This window comes from Gymnodraco acuticeps, unplaced genomic scaffold (genome assembly GCF_902827175.1).
Source record: "Gymnodraco acuticeps unplaced genomic scaffold, fGymAcu1.1, whole genome shotgun sequence".
Taxonomy (NCBI): Eukaryota; Metazoa; Chordata; class Actinopteri; order Perciformes; family Bathydraconidae; genus Gymnodraco; species Gymnodraco acuticeps.
Window position 1 is genome coordinate 448,850 of NW_022992312.1, and position 20,968 is coordinate 469,817.

A 20,968-nucleotide genomic window follows, 5' to 3' on the forward strand; every position below is an offset into this window, starting at 1 on the left:
CCAACGGAAGTTTATTGTAAAATGCGGCCATATCTCCGGCTAGGAAGGTCGCATCAACGTGCTCCCGTCTCTAGCATCCCCGCAGCCCGAGCTACGAGTGAAAAAACTAAACTTACATGTAACTTCCGTTGGGCTGCTTTAAAGTCGAGCTTCAGTTTAAGATTCACCCTGTAATAGAAACATGTGATGGAGCATTACTAACCTGACTCAGATGCTTCACCAAACCATCTAAAGCTCCTTTGGAAGCCATTTGGAAAGGGCAGGCACTTTCAAAAGCACTTGGCAGGTGATTGGATCAATCTGTCTATCACCTTCTATCATGGGCCGCTTCTGATTGGTTAACAACGGCTGGTACATGTGGAGCACAGCACTTCTGATTGGTGTGGATGACTGACACACAAGAAAAAAAGAAAAAAAATTGTAAAAAAAAAAAAACATGTTGAAAAAAATCGCAGGCTTTGCGATTTGATAATCGCATCATTTAAAATCGCGATTTCGATTTAAAATCGATTAATCGTTCAGCCCTATTAATGAGCAGCGCTGAGCCGAAACACAGAGAGACTAACAAGGCGGTCGTCTCATCGTCACAGTGTTGTTGAGATAATCAGGGCTTTTTATGTCCAGTTAATTCAATGTTTCATCGAAGCTGCACGACAGGAAGTATCGAGTGTGAGGCAGAAGAAATCTTTTTTTTTTCAATTTTCTCGTCCTTACTCTGAAAGAAATAAGATCCCAAAAAAATGTACAGAAAGAATTGAATAATAGACCAAAAAAAATAAAAAACAAAAGAAAATTATAATACAAATAATAATAAACAATACCATAATATGTGTGCGAACTGTATTTGTAAAAAATATGTTTCAACTCAAAATATTTTATGTTGATATTATTGTACTTTATTCCATTTTTTATGTTTTTATTTAAACAAAAAAAATGTAAAGTTAAAAAAAAATAATAAAAAATGTTTGATTAAACATTCAGAAAAAAGTAAAATAAATAAAAATGTATGAATAAAATATTTTGAGTTGATATATCTTTGTTAGTACTCGTTGAAGCTGCAGCCATACAATAATTGTATCTGATGTATTTATATTCTTTTTTTGGGCAAAATGATTGACTTTCTTTGACATCTGATAATAGAAAGAGGATGTAGAAAATATAAAATGTATAATAAACTGGTTTAAAGTCAATATTTGTGTTCAGATGTCTCACACAGCCACCAGTGCCTTCTGCCGCTCCATCAAGCTGCAGTGTGAGCTGTATCCCTCCCGAGAGGTGGCCATCTGCCTGGACCCGTACTGCGGCCTGGGCTTCGTGCTCTGGTGCCTCTGCAGGTCAGAACCACCCATTCAACATCAACATACACTACTTAGTGCAACTGTAAAATAGCTTCTAGTACATTGAGAAGGTTGTTATTGTTTTATCTTGCAGGGGTGTCAAACTCAATTTCATCCCGGGCCACATCAGCATTATGGTGGCACTCAAAGGGCCGGTTTTAATTTTAATTATATATAAATATACATATGTAAATATATAATATATATTAAATAATGTATTATATTACATTGTTGGCCCTGCATTGGATTATTATCAGTTCTGGTAATATCTTCCTAAATAACTACGTCTGAAAGCAGAAGTCTCGGGCAAATAATTGAAAGCAAATATTCAACAATTACACCAATTGTATTGTATATTATATTCTTTGCAAGCTCTTGCGGGCCACATAAAATTAGGTCGTGGGCCGAATTTGGCCCCCGGGCCTTGAGTTTGACACCCCTGTTGTAGAGGGTTATGTCTTATTGTGTTTGTTTGCCTAAATAATCTGTTCACTGGAAAACATGCTGCTCCAAAAACAAGTTAAACAATATTGAAAACTGTTTTCACTTGAAATCAGTACAAAAATCTGCCAATAGAACAAGTGAACATGTGCTTGGTTAGATGTCTTGAAATAAGAAGGGATATTTAGATAAATCACATCTTGTCATTATCTGGGAAAACTAATTTTGAACTATATTTACCAGAATCTGGAAAAGGTTCAAAGCTCAAAGTGTTTCTGTTTTCTGATAGTTGGTGATTTTCTAATAAATATGTGTTTATTCTGAGATACGACTTAACAAGATGGTGCATTGTCTAAAAACAAGAGCCGATATCTCACTGCAGTGTTACTTCTGAAGTTATTATGTGTTGCATCAGGTGTAGAGACATATTCTGACTAGATATTAGACACATATACTGGGCAAGATTTTGAGTTTGTGTGGTGTTAAATGTGGTAAATTACTTTATTTATGTTAAAAATGTGAACAAAAATAGTATTTAAAGGTGATTTTGGGTTTGTTTTTTTGTCAGGGTTATCAAAAAAAGATGAAATGACATCTATAGAAAAGACTTGCCAGTGGTGTTGCATAACTTGCTAACACACAGTACCTTGTGTTTAGGGTTCATGGAGAAATAGGAAATCCCATGAATGCGTTTATTATTATTTAAAATATATAAGGTAGTGGAGCTCTAGGTAAGATAAGACAGAACTTTATTGATCCCAATTTGGGAAATGTTTGTGTTGCAGCAGCATAAAAAGACATGGCATTGTACAATAACAATTAAAAGAAAATAAATAAACAAGAAAGTAGAAAAAATAAATAATTTAAATTGAAAAAAAATACAAAATTTAATAACTACTGTATAAAAAAGTTTACAGCGTGTTTTTGCTTGGATCAGTTTAGCTAGCACGTTTTTTGGCATCAACCCCTCTTTGCTCAGCTGTTTTTTGTCTTGTCTCTCCCACAGTGTGTACTCGGGGCACCAGTCCATCCTGATCCCCCCCTCAGAGCTGGAGCTCAACCCCTCCCTCTGGCTGTCGGCCGTCAGTCAGTTCAAGGTCCGAGACACTTTCTGCTCCTACAGCGTCATGGAGCTCTGCACCAAGGGACTGGGGCTGCAGACTGACTCCCTGAAGGTAAAGAGTGCTACTTTAAAGAGTCCTCTCCTGCTGATGTTCAGGTGTATATCAGTATGTAGTGTCTCTACTTTAAAGAGTCCTCTCCTGCTGATGTTCAGGTGTATATCAGTATGTAGTGTATCTACTTTAAAGAGTCCTCTCCTGCTGATGTTCAGGTGTATATCAGTATGTAGTGTCTCTACTTTAAAGAGTCCTCTCCTGCTGATGTTCAGGTGTATATCAGTATGTAGTGTCTCTACTTTAAAGAGTCCTCTCCTGCTGATGTTCAGGTGTATATCAGTATGTAGTGTCTCTACTTTAAAGAGTCCTCTCCTGCTGATGTTCAGGTGTATATCAGTATGTAGTGTCTCTACTTTAAAGAGTCCTCTCCTGCTGATGTTCAGGTGTATATTAGTATGTAGTGTCTCTACTTTAAAGAGTCCTCTCCTGCTGATGTTCAGGTGTATATCAGTATGTAGTGTCTCTACTTTAAAGAGTCCTCTCCTGCTGATGTTCAGGTGTATATCAGTATGTAGTGTCTCTACTTTAAAGAGTCCTCTCCTGCTGATGTTCAGGTGTATATCAGTATGTAGTGTCTCTACTTTAAAGAGTCCTCTCCTGCTGATGTTCAGGTGTATATCAGTATGTAGTGTCTCTACTTTAAAGAGTCCTCTCCTGCTGATGTTCAGGTGTATATCAGTATGTAGTGTCTCTACTTTAAAGAGTCCTCTCCTGCTGATGTTCAGGTGTATATCAGTATGTAGTGTCTCTACTTTAAAGAGTCCTCTCCTGCTGATGTTCAGGTGTATATCAGTATGTAGTGTCTCTACTTTAAAGAGTCCTCTCCTGCTGATGTTCAGGTGTATATCAGTATGTAGTGTCTCTACTTTAAAGAGTCCTCTCCTGCTGATGTTCAGGTGTATATCCGTATGTAGTGTCTCTACTTTAAAGAGTCCTCTCCTGCTGATGTTCAGGTGTATATCAGTATGTAGTGTCTCTACTTTAAAGAGTCCTCTCCTGCTGATGTTCAGGTGTATATCAGTATGTAGTGTCTCTACTTTAAAGAGTCCTCTCCTGCTGATGTTCAGGTGTATATCAGTATGTAGTGTCTCTACTTTAAAGAGTCCTCTCCTGCTGATGTTCAGGTGTATATCAGTATGTAGTGTCTCTACTTTAAAGAGTCCTCTCCTGCTGATGTTCAGGTGTATATCAGTATGTAGTGTCTCTACTTTAAAGAGGCCTCTCCTGCTGATGTTCAGGTGTATTTCAGTATGTAGTGTCTCTACTTTAAAGAGTCCTCTCCTGCTGATGAATAAGTAAATAAATAATTAGATAACTAAATGTTTTTGTTCTACTGCAGGCTCGGGGGTTGGACCTATCCCGGGTCAGGACCTGTGTGGTCGTAGCGGAGGAGCGTCCTCGCACCGCCCTCACTCAGTCCTTCTCCAAACTCTTCAAGGATCTGGGCCTCCACCCGCGGGCCGTCAGCACCTCCTTCGGCTGCCGGGTCAACCTCGCCATCTGCCTGCAGGTAACACAATAAACCAAAAGTACTCACATCCTTAACTCAAGTAGAAGTACAGATACTCTTGTTTAAAAATACTCTGGTAAAAGTAGAAGTACTGACTAAACTTATTTACTCAAGTAAAAGTAAAGAGGCTTTGAAATGTACTTCAGTAAAAAGTACCCATAACTAGCAGCTGTTTTAAAGAGTACCTGACCTCCCTTTATATTAATAGAACAATAATGTCATTGTTAGCTAATGAATGTTTCCATGCTGAACAACGGCAACGTGACAACGTTTCCATTGGTCCCTCTTCTTTAGAGAAGAGCAGGAAATGATGGATACACGGATCGTGTTCAAATCAATAGGCACGCAATGACTCTAAAGAATAATGATCACGCATCAAACACACATTCAGACTAAAGGAACCAGCTGTTTGGAAAATGAGAGAAGGAGAAAGTACAGGTATTTGAGTTCAACATGTAAGAAGTAGAAAGTACAGGTATTTGTGTTCAACATGTAAGAAGTAGAAAGTACAGGTATTTGAGTTCAACATGTAAGAAGTAGAAAGTACAGGTATTTGAGTTCAACATGTAAGAAGTAGAAAGTACAGGTATTTGGGTTCAACATGTAAGAAGTAGAAAGTACAGGTATTTGTGTTCAACATGTAAGAAGTAGAAAGTACAGGTATTTGAGTTCAACATGTAAGAAGTAGAAAGTACAGGTATTTGAGTTCAACATGTAAGAAGTAGAAAGTACAGGTATTTGAGTTCAACATGTAAGAAGTAGAAAGTACAGGTATTTGAGTTCAACATGTAAGAAGTAGAAAGTACAGGTATTTGAGTTCAACATGTAAGAAGTAGAAAGTACAGGTATTTGGGTTCAACATGTGAGAAGTAGAAAGTACAGGTATTTGAGTTCAACATGTAAGAAGTAGAAAGTACAGGTATTTGAGTTCAACATGTAAGAAGTAGAAAGTACAGGTATTTGGGTTCAACATATAAGAAGTAGAAAGTACAGGTATTTGAGTTCAACATGTAAGAAGTAGAAAGTACAGGTATTTGAGTTCAACATGTAAGAAGTAGAAAGTACAGGTATTTGAGTTCAACATGTGAGAAGTAGAAAGTACAGGTATTTGTGTTCAACATGTAAGAAGTAGAAAGTACAGGTATTTGTGTTCAACATGTAAGAAGTAGAAAGTACAGGTATTTGTGTTCAACATGTAAGAAGTAGAAAGTACAGGTATTTGTGTTCAACATGTAAGAAGTAGAAAGTACAGGTATTTGTGTTCAACATGTAAGAAGTAGAAAGTACAGGTATTTGTGTTCAACATGTAAGAAGTAGAAAGTTCAGGTATTTGAGTTCAACATGTAAGAAGTAGAAAGTACAGGTATTTGTGTTCAACATGTAAGAAGTAGAAAGTACAGGTATTTGAGTTCAAAATATAAGAAGTAAAAGTAAAAAGTCGTCAGAAAAATAAGTAGTGGAGTAAAGTACTGATACCAGAGAAATGTACTTAAGTACAGTAACGAAGTATTTGTACTCCACTACTTCCCACCTCTGGTGATAACAAATATTTGTATTGTGTTTCGACAATACATAACCAGTGTTAGTCATTTAGGTGACTCGCTGGCTGGATGTGGAGAAACTAGCTTTTTTCATACCTTTTTTAAGAAGCTGATTTTGACAAAAGCTACTGGTGCATTTCGTTTGTTTGTAAGATAAGATAAGAAGTACTTTATTGATCCCAATTCAGGATGTTTTTGTATTGCAGCAGCATAAAAAGACATTGTACAATACAAATGTAAAGACTAAAGATAAATGTTCCAAAATGTAAACATCTCAATAGAAATAAAATAGCATTAAAAAAAAAAAGTAGAAAATATACATGTTGAATTACAAATGTACAGTAACAAAATATAAAGCAGGATATGATTTATACATAAGTATCTGAGGAATAAAATATTAGATTGAATATAAATGTAAAATGTACAGTGTGTGTACTTGTGGAAGAAGTTAGCTGAAATAGTACGTTAGGAAGTTAGCTCTTTGTTAACAGGTCTTTTTGTTAAATGTCAATTAGCCTTAAAATGAATTGGTGCTTTTAGGGACCAAGGACTCATCTCAATCAGCTTTCCAGCTCTCAGATTAAACCATAAATTGAGTTTTATATCGTACAATTGTGGGCATTACAGGTTAAACCACATCCCTTCAATTCTGTCTGTATGGCATTCAAACTTTAGAGCATTTTATTTGATCTTATAGCCCAACATTAGCCACCTTTAGCTTAGCGGTGGTGACGTGAAGTCATGTGACCGTGCTGTAGTTCCTTTATAGCCCAACAATAGCCGCCTTTAGCTTAGCGGTGGTGACTTGAAGTCATGTGACCGTGCTGTAGTTCCTTTATAGCCCAACATTAGCCACCTTTAGCTTAGCGGTGGTGACGTGAAGTCATGTGACCGTGCTGTAGTTCCTTTATAGCCCAACAATAGCCGCCTTTAGCTTAGCGGTGGTGACGTGAAGTCATGTGACCGTGCTGTAGTTCCTTTATAGCCCAACATTAGCCACCTTTAGCTTAGCGGTGGTGACGTGAAGTCATGTGTCCGTGCTGTAGTTCCTTTATTGCCCAACATTAGCCGCCTTTAGCTTAGCGGTGGTGACGTGAAGTCATGTGACCGTGCTGTAGGTCCTTTATAACCCAACATTAGCCACCTTTAGCTTAGCGGTGGTGTCGTAAATTCAAAATATCGTACCATTTTGGGAATTGCAGGTTAAACCACATCACTGCGATTCTGTCTGTATGGCATTCAAAGTTTAGAGCATTTTATTTTATCTTTTGAAACATGTCTACACATCCTGGGCAGATGAACCATGTTTATTTTTGGTTTTAAAGTGTGTGGATGTAAGTGCAATAAGGACCATATGTACTTCTTTTTTTAAAGGTCACCTATTATGCAAAATCCACTTTTTCATGTCTCTTCTACATCAACTCTGTGTAAAGAGACTCTGAAAGTTTCAGGAACAAAGACTCTCTCTCTTTTTGTCCTGATCCATTTCTATAAAAACCTGTCTGAAAATGAGCTGATCAGATTTTGGCCACTTTATGATGTCATCATGATGTGTTGTCTTGTGTAACCATTAGCCAATCAGCAACCAAGGTAACCCCCCCCCCTTATCACCTGAATCTCCTCTAGAGCACCATTGTGTTCTTTGTAACCAAATGTCTCTCAGAGGGGCGTGGGGAGGGGCTCCTTATTTTCATCTAAAGTAACAGACAGAGAATCAGCACTTTGGAAACAGGGCTGAAACAGAGGGGATTATGGGTAATGCAGCAATGATCTGTTTGGTGTTTCAGCCAATCAGAGACAGGTTCTATATATATCTGAGACCTGTAATATATTGATGAGAAACAGTATGATAGGGGACCTTTAAACATGCAACATTGATATGTTTTAGGTACCAAATAACAGGTTTGCGGGGAGATTCAATAGTTGGACAATTATGAAAATTAAAGCCACAGTCGTTCTGTTCTTAATCATCAAAACAAAGTAAACTATTTAGGAGACTTTCAGCTCTTTCTGTGTGTCATTCCTCCATTTCCAGCCAATCATTGCTCTTACATCCCAGATATGATTTGAACCCTGAAGTGGATCAAATCATATTGTCTCCAAGTTCAATTTAAAGTTTATTTTTCTTATATTTTCTTTACCATTTGTTGTGTTTTTTTTAATTGTCACAAAGATTTATTTTCAAAATTAAATGGAGAGGACAATCAAACGATTTGGATTAAATCAGCAAAATTGTATTTAAAATATATTTATTATACTGTAAACATTTGTAATTTTTTATTTTTTATGAAATATGAAATAATGAATTGTTTTTTATTTATTTGTATTTTATGACTGTGCATTTTTATTAAATATGTTGTACTTTTTATATAAAAGTATTTATTTTGATCATAATACATATTTGTAATGTCACTAAGTCAGTAGAGGATAGAAGGACGTCATGTGATCTTAAATTACATGTATTTCCAATATTCCATTGAACTAAAGTATTGCTTAACATTGAGATATTGATCCTAAGTTATAGATAACATGTAAGCCTCTATGGAGAATATTCTACATATTGTTAGAGATATCAACATCATGTAATAACCTCTAACATGACACCATGTTTTATAGCAGCTTTCTTAATGAAACTAACAGCCGGCTGAACGCTCCTTTGGTTTCCTTCAGTTTGACATTTTTCTTTCTTTCTTTCTTTCTTCCTTCCTTGTTTTAATCATAACCCCACCCACATCTCTCATCTTCTTCCTCCTCCTCCTCCCTCCTCCTCCTCCTCCTCCTCCTCCTCCTCCTCCTCCTCCTCCTCCTCCTCCTCCTCCTCCTCCTCCTCCTCCTCCTCCTCCTCCTCCTCCTCTCTGCTGCTGTAGCCTCACAGGCTGGGGAAGTTTTCGGATCAGGTATGAAACACCATCACTTCCTTCCTGAAACACCACCACCTCCACCCACTTCCTGTCAGCTCATCAGCTAGCTTCAGAGCAGAGATTTTATGGAATATTATCAGTAAATCAGTCATTTTTTCAAGGTTACAGACGAAAGGAGCTGCAGGTAGTCTGGATTCACTAAAGTTAGCGCGTGGTCACACAAGAATTTAAGCTGAAAAGCAGAAATAATGCTCCAAAATCAACACGTTGTAATGTTAATCTGCAGAGGTCAATGGAGATCATTTGCTCAAAGGATTCCAAATTTTGGATGAGACGTGCACAATCGCTACAGCACAGTTTTGGCCTTGAACTTCTACAAGTAAAGCAGAAATAAGGAAAATATACTAGACTGAAATGATCTGAATCTGAAAGCACAACATCTGAAAAATATCTCAGTTTCAAAGCTTATATAAAAAGTGAAAAATGAAAATACATTTATGATTTTGAAATAATTCAGAAATGAAAAGTTTGAATGCATTATTATATTTTTCAGTGTTCAAGATCAAAAACCACCAAACCAAAAGGATGGAAAAATCCAAATTGTGGAGCAAAATTATTGTGTGAGCGTGCATTGATAATAGATTACAATAGTGACCTAAAAAAAATGTTTAAACACTTAAAAACTCAACAGAAACTTCTCCGCCAGTACAAACCATTTTGGTACTAACTCTTAAATTGTACAACAAATTGCTACATGATGGAGCTGATGCAGTCGGCCATGTTGTTCTCTGGGTGTGTGTTTGTGCCGCTGTGTGTCCGGTGGTGGGCTGTGTGTTCAGTTTCTCTCTGCGAAGGTTTATTAATCCCCTCTGAGAGAGAAACGAGGGGAAGGAGGGATGGTGGAGGAAGAGAGAGAGAGGAGCGGGGGTTTATCTTTCTGTTTCTCTGACTTCACTTCACGTTTTCACTCATAATCACAATAAAAAACAGAGGAGTATAACTGATATCCATAGAGTGGTGCTGGAATGAGTTGGCATTTTATCAGTTCCTGGAAGTCACAAGCTGAAGAGATGTTTGTTCTACGACATAAAATACATCAGCAAATACCCCACTGTTGGATTTAAAAACAGCCGTTGATAACAAGAGTCTAAATGAGACGACTAAACGTCATCACGCCCAACATTAGCCGCCTTTAGCTTAGCCATGGTGATGTGAAGTCATGTGACCGTGCTGTAGTTCCTTTATAGCCCAACATTAGCCTCCTTTAGCTTAGCGGTGGCGACGTGAAGTCATGTGACCGTGCTGTAGTTCCTTTATAGCCCAACATTAGCCGCCTTTAGCTTAGCGGTGGTGACGTGAAGTCATGTGACCGTGCTGTCGGTCCTTTATAGCCCAACATTAGCCACCTTTAGCTTAGCGGTGGTGACGTGAAGTCATGTGACCGTGCTGTAGTTCCTTTATAGCCCAACATTAGCCACCTTTAGCTTAGCGGTGGTGACGTGAAGTCATGTGACCGTGCTGTAGTTCCTTTATAGCCCAACATTAGCCGCCTTTAGCTTAGCGGTGGTGACGTGAAGTCATGTGACCGTGCTGTAGTTCCTTTATAGCCCAACATTAGCCTCCTTTAGCTTAGCGGTGGTGAGGTGAAGTCATATGACCGTGCTGTAGTTCCTTTATAGCCCAACATTAGCCTCCTTTAGCTTAGCGGTGGTGACGTGAAGTCATATGACCGTGCTGCAGTTCCTATAGCCCAACATTAGCCACATTTAGCTTAGCGGTGGTGACGTGAAGTCATGTGACCGTGCTGTAGTTCCATCCCTGCACCACTCTATAGGGTTGAATCCTATTTTCTAGATGTATATTTTCATGGTTTTTAATGTAGTGTATGTTCATCACCCCTGTTTTCCATCTTTCTTTTCCCCTCGGCTTGGTTTCACTTTCCCCTCTTTTTTCTTTCTTTGCACGCTAATCAAGTAGATTTTAGAAAGCTTTTTATGTTGGAATATCTTTGTTAATACTTTAATTTGTGTTTTCTTTTCTTTCTAAAATCATCCCGCTGCTGTTCTCCCGTAAATCCTGTAAAATGTTGTAGAAGCTTTCTGTCTGAAACTCAAAGCTCTTCCCTCTGAGCACTAAAAGCACGAGTAGTCGCCTCCACTGTAGGAGTAGATTAGTCATGCAGATGCACTATATTATTATTTGTATTGGTATTGAACAGTAAAGGTAAACAATGTGTTGTTGTTGTTCCTCAGGGTACCTCAGGACCCGACCCCACCACCGTGTTCGTTGACATGAGAGCGCTACGACATGACAGGTGAGATAAAACACTAACTTATTTATTGTTTTGTGACTAAGATATTGGAAACTAAAAGTAGTGGAAAACGTTAATTACCTTTACTTATAAGTAACTAGTAAAAGTACAAATACAAAATGTCAAAACCTGTATTTAAAGAGGCCTTGTTCTGCTTTTTAGGGTTTGTACAGTTAATACAAAAGCATAATCGGACCCCTTTAAAGCAGATCAAATAATATATAATAATAATCAGCTAATATCTTAAGACTTTCTGGAATTGTATGCTTGTATTTCTTGATCGGATTCACTTCCATTACATTTATTATTATTATTTGTATCACGTACCTGCGAAATGTCCCAATTTAAACATTAGTTATTTATAAAAAAATAAACTTTTCAGGGAAGACTTAATGAACCAACAGGAGGTTTAAAAAATAGTGTGCTCAGCATTAGTGTCAGATTTCATTTGCAGAGATGGTGAAACTGACATTTTCCAGGACACAGAAATGGACAACAGCTCATTGTTGACAAGCTGGAATATTTATGTATTCAAATTTCTCCTGACAAGATGATCCACTGGGATTAAAGGAGAGAAACTGAGATACAAAACTCAGACAGACACCAGCTCACTCTCAAAAAAAGTAAAAGTGTCAGGAGCAAGAGGTTCAGGTGTATATCAGTATGTAGTGTCTCTACTTTAAAGAGTCCTCTCCTGCTGATGTTCAGGTGTATATCAGTATGTAGTCTCTCTACTTTAAAGAGTCCTCTCCTGCTGATGTTCAGGTGTATATCAGTATGTAGTGCCTCTACTTTAAAGAGTCCTCTCCTGCTGATGTTAAGGTGTATATCAGTATGTAGTGCCTCTACTTTAAAGAGTCCTCTCCTGCTGATGTTCAGGTGTATATCAGTATGTAGTGTCTCTACTTTAAAGAGTCCTCTCCTGCTGATGTTCAGGTGTATATCAGTATGTAGTGTCTCTACTTTAAAGAGTCCTCTCCTGCTGATCCTCAGGTGTATATCAGTATGTAGTGTCTCTACTTTAAAGAGTCCTCTCCTGCTGATGTGTATATCAGTATGTAGTGTCTCTACTTTAAAGAGTCCTCTCCTGCTGATGTTCAGGTGTATATCAGTATGTAGTGTCTCTACTTTAAAGAGTCCTCTCCTGCTGATGTTCAGGTGTATATCAGTATGTAGTGTCTCTACTTTAAAGAGTCCTCTCCTGCTGATGTTCGGGTGTATATCAGTATACAGTGTCTCTACTTTAAAGAGTCCTCTCCTGCTGATGTTCAGGTGTATATCAGTATGTAGTGTCTCTACTTTAAAGAGTCCTCTCCTGCTGATCCTCAGGTGTATATCAGTATGTAGTGTCTCTACTTTAAAGAGTCCTCTCCTGCTGATGTTCAGGTGTATATCAGTATGTAGTGTCTCTACTTTAAAGAGTCCTCTCCTGCTGATGTTCAGGTGTATATCAGTATGTAGTGTCTCTACTTTAAAGAGTCCTCTCCTGCTGATGTTCAGGTGTATATCAGTATGTAGTGTCTCTACTTTAAAGAGTCCTCTCCTGCTGATGTTCAGGTGTATATCAGTATAGTGTCTCTACTTTAAAGAGTCCTCTCCTGCTGATGTTCAGGTGTATATCAGTATGTAGTGTCTCTACTTTAAAGAGTCCTCTCCTTGTTGTCCCCTCCTCAGGGTCAGACTAGTGGAGCGGGGGTCTCCTCACAGCCTTCCTCTCATGGAGTCTGGGAAGGTGAGTTGTTTTTTATTTTCTGTATTTCAAATGTTTGAATGATTTAAATATTAATGTTTGGTCTGTGATCAGATCCTGCCGGGGGTCCGGATCATCATCGCCAACCCGGAGACCAAAGGACCAATGGGAGAGTCGCATCTGGGAGAGGTACGTGTGCAAAAATGTTGTATAAAGAAGTAATAATTTCCCCTTGTAAATTCTGAGTACAAATCCTGCATATTGGCATCAAAATATACTTAAAGTACCAAAAGTAGAAGTATTGGGTAAAAAAAGCCAATTTAATACATATCATATTATATATAAGATGATCATTGATGCAATAAACCAAACAAATATGTAAAGATTTATATATATTTTTAATAAAGAAAGAAATTATGAATAAAACATAATAATATAACATCAAATTAGATAAATAAATAAACGTTTTAAACACCTCCCCTGCTCTAACATGCGACTGTCTCCAGATCTGGGTGCAGAGCGGCCATAACTCCAGCGGGTACTTCACGGTGTACGGAGACGAGGCGCTGCAGTCCGACCACTTCAACTCCAGGCTGAGCTTCGGAGACACGCAGACCCTCTGGGCTCGAACCGGGTATCTGGGGTTCCTGCGGCGCACCGAGCTGACGGACGCCAGCGGGGGTGAGGAGGGGGACTTGTTCTCATTCTTTATTAGGATCCCCATTAGCACTAGCATGAGCATTGGCTATTCTTCCTGGGGTCCTCACACACACACACACACACACACACACACACACACACACACACACACACACACACACACACACACACACTGTTGGAGATTTAAAGGGATATCTGATCCGCTTTTCAAATCTCCGCGCGTTCCTATGAAGCTGGTTAATACAGGAAGGAATCCATATCTACAAAGTAACCGTTAACAATAATCTACTTTAATGGCAATATGACAATGCAATACAATCATTACAATACAACATGATATATTACAGTTATATTGCAATGCTTAAGGAGTAATGCCGGCTTACTCCTGCTCTGGTCCGCATACTGCAGAGCTACTTTCACCCGAGGGCAGCATGTGAAGAAGAGGCCGAACGCCAGGGATCCACCGGATATATACCAGAGTAAGAAGGAGGGGTTTGGTGTTAGGTCAGCTGGTCATCTTTTCAGGTCATCTCATTGGGAGACGCAACGCAGCAGGAAACGCAGCAGGAAACCAAACAGGCTCACTTTCCAACAAAAGGTCTCAAGGCCTGCATACCTACACCTCCCCCACAGAGCAATAAAACCCTGTTTACTCCAACCAGCCCAGAATGTTTATAGCCATTTGTAGTCCTTACATTTATGAAAGGATAAAACAGAGAAATCAATATAAAACACAAACACAGGTATTGTTTGAACAGTATTCACTTAACTGCTACTGTTGATAACCACCAGAGAAACCCAAGGGACCTCTCTTAATATTACAACCACTGTAGCTCGTTCTAAGTTGAATGCAAATCAGGACATGCTCTCACCTTCCCCCATCTTCCTTTGTCCTCAAAAACACATGTCAACAGGCCCCAAATGCAGCTCACAGTTTTACCCAAATTATTCCCATTTTAAGCTTATCCATAGTTTGCTAACATGAATAAATACAAATATAACTCTACAACACACACACACACACACACACACACACACACACACACACACACACACACACACACACACACACACACACACACACACACACACACACACATAAAACAAAAACAAAACAGCTTATCATTTCATGCAATGCTATATGAAGTGAAAACTAAAATGGTCATCCCTTTTTATCCATCATAAGGCCAAACAAAAAATACAAATAATTGTACATAATCAATCAATGTTTTTTTATATCGCCCAATATCACAAATGTTACATTTGTCTCAGTGGTCTTCACAGTGTGTACAGAATATCAGTATGACAATACGACACCCTCTATCCTTAGACCCTCTGTCCTTAGACCCTCTGTCCTTAGACCCTCACATCGTACAAGGAAAAACTTCCGGAGAAAACCCACAGTTTAAGGGAAATGGGAGAAACCTCAGGGAGAGCAACAGAGGAGGGATCCCTCTCCCAGGACGGACAGACGTGCAATAGATGCTGTGTGTAAATTGAAGAGATAATACATTTGCAACATAGGTAGTCCAAATGTTTGGAAATGCATGTGTGTATAATAGGAAGATGAATCCACGGGGATATCCATCCAGGGCCTATGATCCAGGACCACAGCCACGACTCAAGATCCAGGGCTCGCGATGCAGGACACAGGACCGCAGGATCATCCATGACTCCGGATAATAATAATACATAGCCACAGTTCAATTATACTTTATAATACTGAGATGATTTTTTAGCAACCTTTTGAATTGGACATGAGAATTTTCCTGAATGACATGGACGGGTAAAGAGTTCCAGTCAAAAGTCAAAGTCAACTTTATTGTCAATCTCAAAATATGTTTGTACACACAGAAAGATCGAAACACTGTTTCCCACAGTCCTGAGGTCTAAATCAACACATTAAAATACAAGAACACTCAATAATTACAAATGAAACCCCACAAAATAACCGTTTACTTCAAGTAAGCAGGATATATATATAAAAAGGTGATGTACAAATGAGTGCCAGCTGACCATGGCTCTGTTTTCTGTCTCATATTTGATTTATATTCGGGTAATACGAAACATCCTTCTATTGCATGTCGTGTTGATAGTTATGTTGAGCAAACTGCGCTATAACCCTCTGTGATAATATATGTGGTAAGTGAGCCACTGTAATATTTCTGACCAAATGTAACAAAGTATAAATTGACCTCTGTCTGACACTTAACCATTTCAGTGTCTCTGGTTCTGCAGTGCACATCGGCACTTTAAGGGGGGATGGGGGCTGACCTTCAGAGTTCACAGAGAGGAGGATTAAAGGGCTTCAGGGAGGCGTTCAAGTGATGCCGCTAGTCTGCTTTTACACCGGAGAGACGATGTTTATAAATTTATAAAAATAAAACTACTATAATCTAATAATAGCTGACCAGGATTTGTTGAGTGTATAGAGCAGAAATGCAGCAGACTCATTGGAAATTACACACTTTCTCTCTTTTGTTTTCTGAACAGTTTTTGGTTTTTACTTCCGATATCGTGGAGGAAATGTAATTTAAAGAAATTCAAGTTAGAAACCATAGTAATAAATGTATAACCTATACATGTGTGTGTGTGCAGAGCGTCACGATGCTCTGTACGTGGTCGGAGCTCTGGAGGAGGCCATGGAGCTCAGAGGGATGCGTTACCATCCCATCGACATCGAGACCTCCGTCATCCGGACGCACAAGAGCATCACCGAGTGGTGAGTAACACCCGAGAATACTTTATCACTTTTCAAAGATAACTCCCACCAAGTTGTAATTATGTGTGCCTCTCAGAAGTAAAACAATTTACTCTTAAAAACTAATTATTCTCCTTGTTCTTCTTCTGTGCCTCCTGTTTATGATGCTCACACATTTTGTTCAGCAGGATAATCTTCACATATTAACACCAATTTATGATTCCTGAAGTAAAAAGCTAATGTTGGGCTATAAAGGAACTACAGCACGGTCACATGACTTCACGTCACCACCGTTAAGCTAAAGGCGGCTAATGTTGGGCTATAAAGGAACTACAGCACGGTCACATGACTTCACGTCACCACCGCTAAGCTAAAGGAGGCTAATGTTGGGCTATAAAGGAACTACAGCACGGTCACATGACTCCACGTCACCACCGCTAAGCTAAAGGTGGCAAATGTTGGGCTATAAAGGAACTACAGCACGGTCACATGACTTCACGTCACCACCGCTAAGCTAAAAGCGGCTAATGTTGGGCTATAAAGGAACTACAGCACGGTCACATGACTTCACGTCACCACCGCTAAGCTAAAAGCGGCTAATGTTGGGCTATAAAGGAACTACAGCACGGTCACATGACTTCACGTCACCACCGCTAAGCTAAAGGCGGCTAATGTTGGGCTATAAAGGAACTACAGCACGGTCACATGACTTAGTTCGTAGATCAAAAATCTCTTCAGCTTGTGTTAACCACAGACATTATTTCACGCTAACAACAGAAAACACATTGACTTCCTACTCATTCCTAGGGTTTTAGGACTTATTCTTATACCACTGACTTGTTCTTCTTGTTCTCCCCTCCTCAGCGCGGTGTTCACCTGGACCAACCTGCTGGTGGTGGTGGTGGAGCTGGACGGATCGGAGCACGAGGCTCTGGATCTCGTGCCCCTGGTAACCAACGTGGTTCTGGAGGAGCACTACCTGATCGTAGGCGTTGTCGTGGTCGTGGACATCGGCGTCATCCCCATCAACTCCCGTGGCGAAAAGCAGCGAATGCACCTCCGCGACGGATTCCTAGCCGACCAGCTGGATCCCATATATGTGGCGTACAACATGTAGCACCCCCTGGTGGACAACATGGAGGCGGAGGAAAGGAAAAATAAGTTCTGCCCCAGAGACTGAAACTATAAAAAACCGGAGTCAGACTTTTTTTCACGCTGATTCGTCGCTACGTGCTGCTGCCAACTTAGCTCCCGAAAATCAAGTGGTTGTGTTGTATTTGCGCTCAGGCCGTGCTTTTATTTTGAAGGATGCAAAAATGTGCAGCAAACTCCATTCAAAGCAAGAAAGTTCTTTCCTTTTTTTACCCGAAATAAGTGTCAATCCTGGAGGCGGAGAAGAGAACAATCGCTAACGAAGATTCTGGTTTTTAAATTGCGTTCGATTCAAGTATTTTTTCTTTAAACATAAAAAAAGTTCAAGCTATTTTTTGATATTTACACAAAAACAAACATCCGTGGCATAGATGATATTTTATCAAATCACAGAGAGCGGGTATGTTTTGATACGAAGGTCGGGTCGTAGCGAACTTTACGATGAGGTACGACACGCTTGATTCATGCTAGCTTGTTGTTTTTGTTTGTTTTGTAAACGTTACTTTGTTTATTATTTTCCGAACCGTCCGTCCCGTTTCAGCGGGAGGTCAGTGTGCTAATAGCTGCAGCCTTTAACTCCAGTTACTGTTCAACAACACATCATTTCATATCATGTAAGTATGTACAAAAAGAAACTGATTTAATTTATTTTGTTTCTCTTTTAGAAGTTTACGATGAGACATTCAAGAATGTTTTGCTCTTGAATATTTGCTATTATTACAAAAAAACACCTAAAAAGCATTGTATTATCTGGAGGGAAACACACTCATGGACGGGGAAATAGAAATATATATAATTATAGATTATATTAAACGTTAGGGATTCACAGAATAAAGACACAGGTCGAACTGCATGTTGGTCTGAGATGTTTAAATCAGTGAAATTAGACATTTTCAGGAGTTTTATTCCACATGAAGAAATCTGAACCAACTCTTGTATTATATTAAGTCTGTAGAAGTTCAGTTTTTTACAATAAAAAGTAGGAAATATATGAAAAATCATCCTTGCCCTTAAATGACAAATACCAGTGTTTACAGCCCAGCCCAAAAAAATAAGTGCCATTGTATTTTAAACCTTTTAAAATATGTTGTATGTATGAATTTATAATCCAAAACATCAGAGAAAAAATTGAAATATTCTTCTCCCTCCATTTTGACTCCGTAACACAGTGACATCACTAAAAACACCTCTATAACTAAAATAAGAATAAGTGCCGTTTTCAAAGAAGAGACATGTTTTGATGGCAGAGGAATATGATAGTAATGTCACTTTTCAGATATTATATTTTTGGATCAGAACTCTTCATATGTCGCGTTCATCAGGGAGCAAATGCCATCTCTAAAATGAAACTCCTCCATTCAAACAGACCAACATGCAGAACAGGATTCATTTAGGAACATTACAATAAAGAATCCTCAGCAACTCTTCAGAGGGACGGCAGGAAGGCGAGCAGCCGCTACGATTGTAAATATCGAAAAAGTCAAAAGTCCGTCATATTTTTTACACGGACCGATCAATCAGGGCTCGAACTGAGATGTCACGGCAGGACATACAAGACTGAAAACAGGAAGTGGAGAGCGGAGAGAGGTTTCGCAGGAAATACGAGAATGTTCTAGTTTCAACACGAGAAAAAAAAAGCACTTTCTTCACCGTTTGTTTCTTTCTTTTATCAGCGAGATGTATGTCGTCGTCCCCCCCAGTATGTTTTTTTTAAAGGTTTTAAAAATGTCTTATTTGAGTTGACATGAAGTCTTTCAATTAAATAAATATTTCAACGATTTTGACAATAAAAAATGGGATGTTGTGTATTTATTGTTGTCGCTACGCAGCGGGTCTGACTGATTCACAAAGCACCTTTCAACCTTTATATATACGGTCTATGCTTTCAACACAAGGCAATTCAAAGTGCTTTACAAAAATGAAAACATTAAGAAATACATATTATAAAATGGCATTTAAAAACAGTCTTTAAAACTGTTTCCCAGATACTCTTGTTACGCCCCTGGTCTAGGGGAACTTAGGTGCAGCACAAAATGTGCACTCTCCCCACTCCCAAGAACACGGACACTGAGTCAGAGAATGCCGTTTGGTAAATTTAATTACCAACAAAGTATTACCAAACAGGAGTAACAAAACCATAACACAAACAAACATTTAAACACAAAAACCTTACCTAACGAAAGAGAAAATAAACATACAGGCTTCTTACCTATTCTACTGTAAAAACAGGAGAAAACGAATATTCAAAAGAAAAGGGTTTTGCTCTCCTAAGAAAAAAGACAGGTTCAGTAGCTTTTCATACAACAGTCTCACGACACAAGAGAAGAACCGGTATAAATAAGTATTTAGCACAACAGGACAGATATCGTACGCAAATTTGTGTTGGGAGAAGTCAAGTCAGAGAGAGCGGCCGAGGAACTGCACGGCTGCAGCTTAATATCCTCCCGTCTCCCCAGGTGGACCAATCAGCATGCAGAATGTAGCTAATCAGCTAATGGGCACCACCTGCTTGCTCTCACACACACACAGGAGGGAAAAATGTACACACAAATGACCTAACGACCCAGGGTCGTAACCCTCTCTTCTTAATGCGCATAGATCATTTTTATATCGGTTCTTTTAGATTCCTCAAATCTGGGACTTCGACCTCTAATCACATTTATTACAACTTCATTATTATTTATTGAGTTGTAAAGTGACCCCTGTGAAAAACATTTCAGCATTTGAAAACCAAGTCTATAGTATGTACAGAAATGTGAAAAACCATTAAAGGTCATGGCCATTTCTACTGATCATAATTCCATCGTTGAGGTCTACTAGAATAGATGTATATTGTTCAATGTTCCAAACTCACATTGGTTTCTCATACAGCATCTCTGCTGCTGCGTGGGGTCTGGGTGTCGTGTTGGCGGGACGTTGCGGGGCTCGCTGCTCCGCCCTTTGAGGCTCGAGGAGCGGACAGTGGGAGCTGGGTTACTGGTGTCGTTTCCTGGTTGCTGCGTGGGGTCAGCGAGACACCGAGAAACTCAGCCTGAACTCAGTCTCAGCACCTTGGACGCGGAAAGGGGGGGGGTGCTGAGGAGGCTGCAGCACCCCGATCTGCGAGGCTCCACTAGCACCCGCACCTACAGTGTAACGGCCCGTCCACACTACAGCGTCTGCAGCGTCGACAGCTTCAATCTGCCCATTCACTTTGAATGGGGTGACGTCACGTTGCCGCTTTTTTTCGCCGAACTGAATTGTGGGTAGCAGAACGGTCCGTCTCAGGCGACTCAGGCGACAGAAGTTGAACAATGTATATATATATATATATACATATATATATACGGTATATATATATATAGATAGATATATATACGGTATATAGATAGATATATATATATACGATATATAGATATATATATATACGGTATAAATATATAGATAGATATATATACGATATATAGATAGATATATATATATACGGTATATATATATATATATATAGATATACGTATATATATATATAATATATACGTATATATATATATATAATATATATATATATATATATACGTATATATATATATTATACGTAATATATACG

The 20,968-nt window shown here is 39.0% G+C and overlaps 1 protein-coding gene across 1 annotated transcript in view; it reads left to right on the forward strand.

The window, feature by feature from the left end:
- The window catches only part of LOC117541150, a 59,951-nt gene extending 40,775 nt beyond the window's left edge, over positions 1-19,176 (forward strand). The window contains exons 15-24 of the mRNA XM_034208275.1: positions 1,204-1,334; positions 2,785-2,953; positions 4,296-4,466; positions 8,875-8,904; positions 11,121-11,182; positions 12,854-12,911; positions 12,984-13,058; positions 13,376-13,550; positions 16,128-16,251; positions 17,095-19,176. Of these exons, the coding sequence (XP_034064166.1) occupies positions 1,204-1,334; positions 2,785-2,953; positions 4,296-4,466; positions 8,875-8,904; positions 11,121-11,182; positions 12,854-12,911; positions 12,984-13,058; positions 13,376-13,550; positions 16,128-16,251; positions 17,095-17,347 (1,248 nt within the window). The 3' untranslated portion in view covers positions 17,348-19,176. The remainder of the gene's footprint in view (positions 1-1,203; positions 1,335-2,784; positions 2,954-4,295; positions 4,467-8,874; positions 8,905-11,120; positions 11,183-12,853; positions 12,912-12,983; positions 13,059-13,375; positions 13,551-16,127; positions 16,252-17,094) is intronic.
- Positions 19,177-20,968: the final 1,792 nt, after the last annotated feature.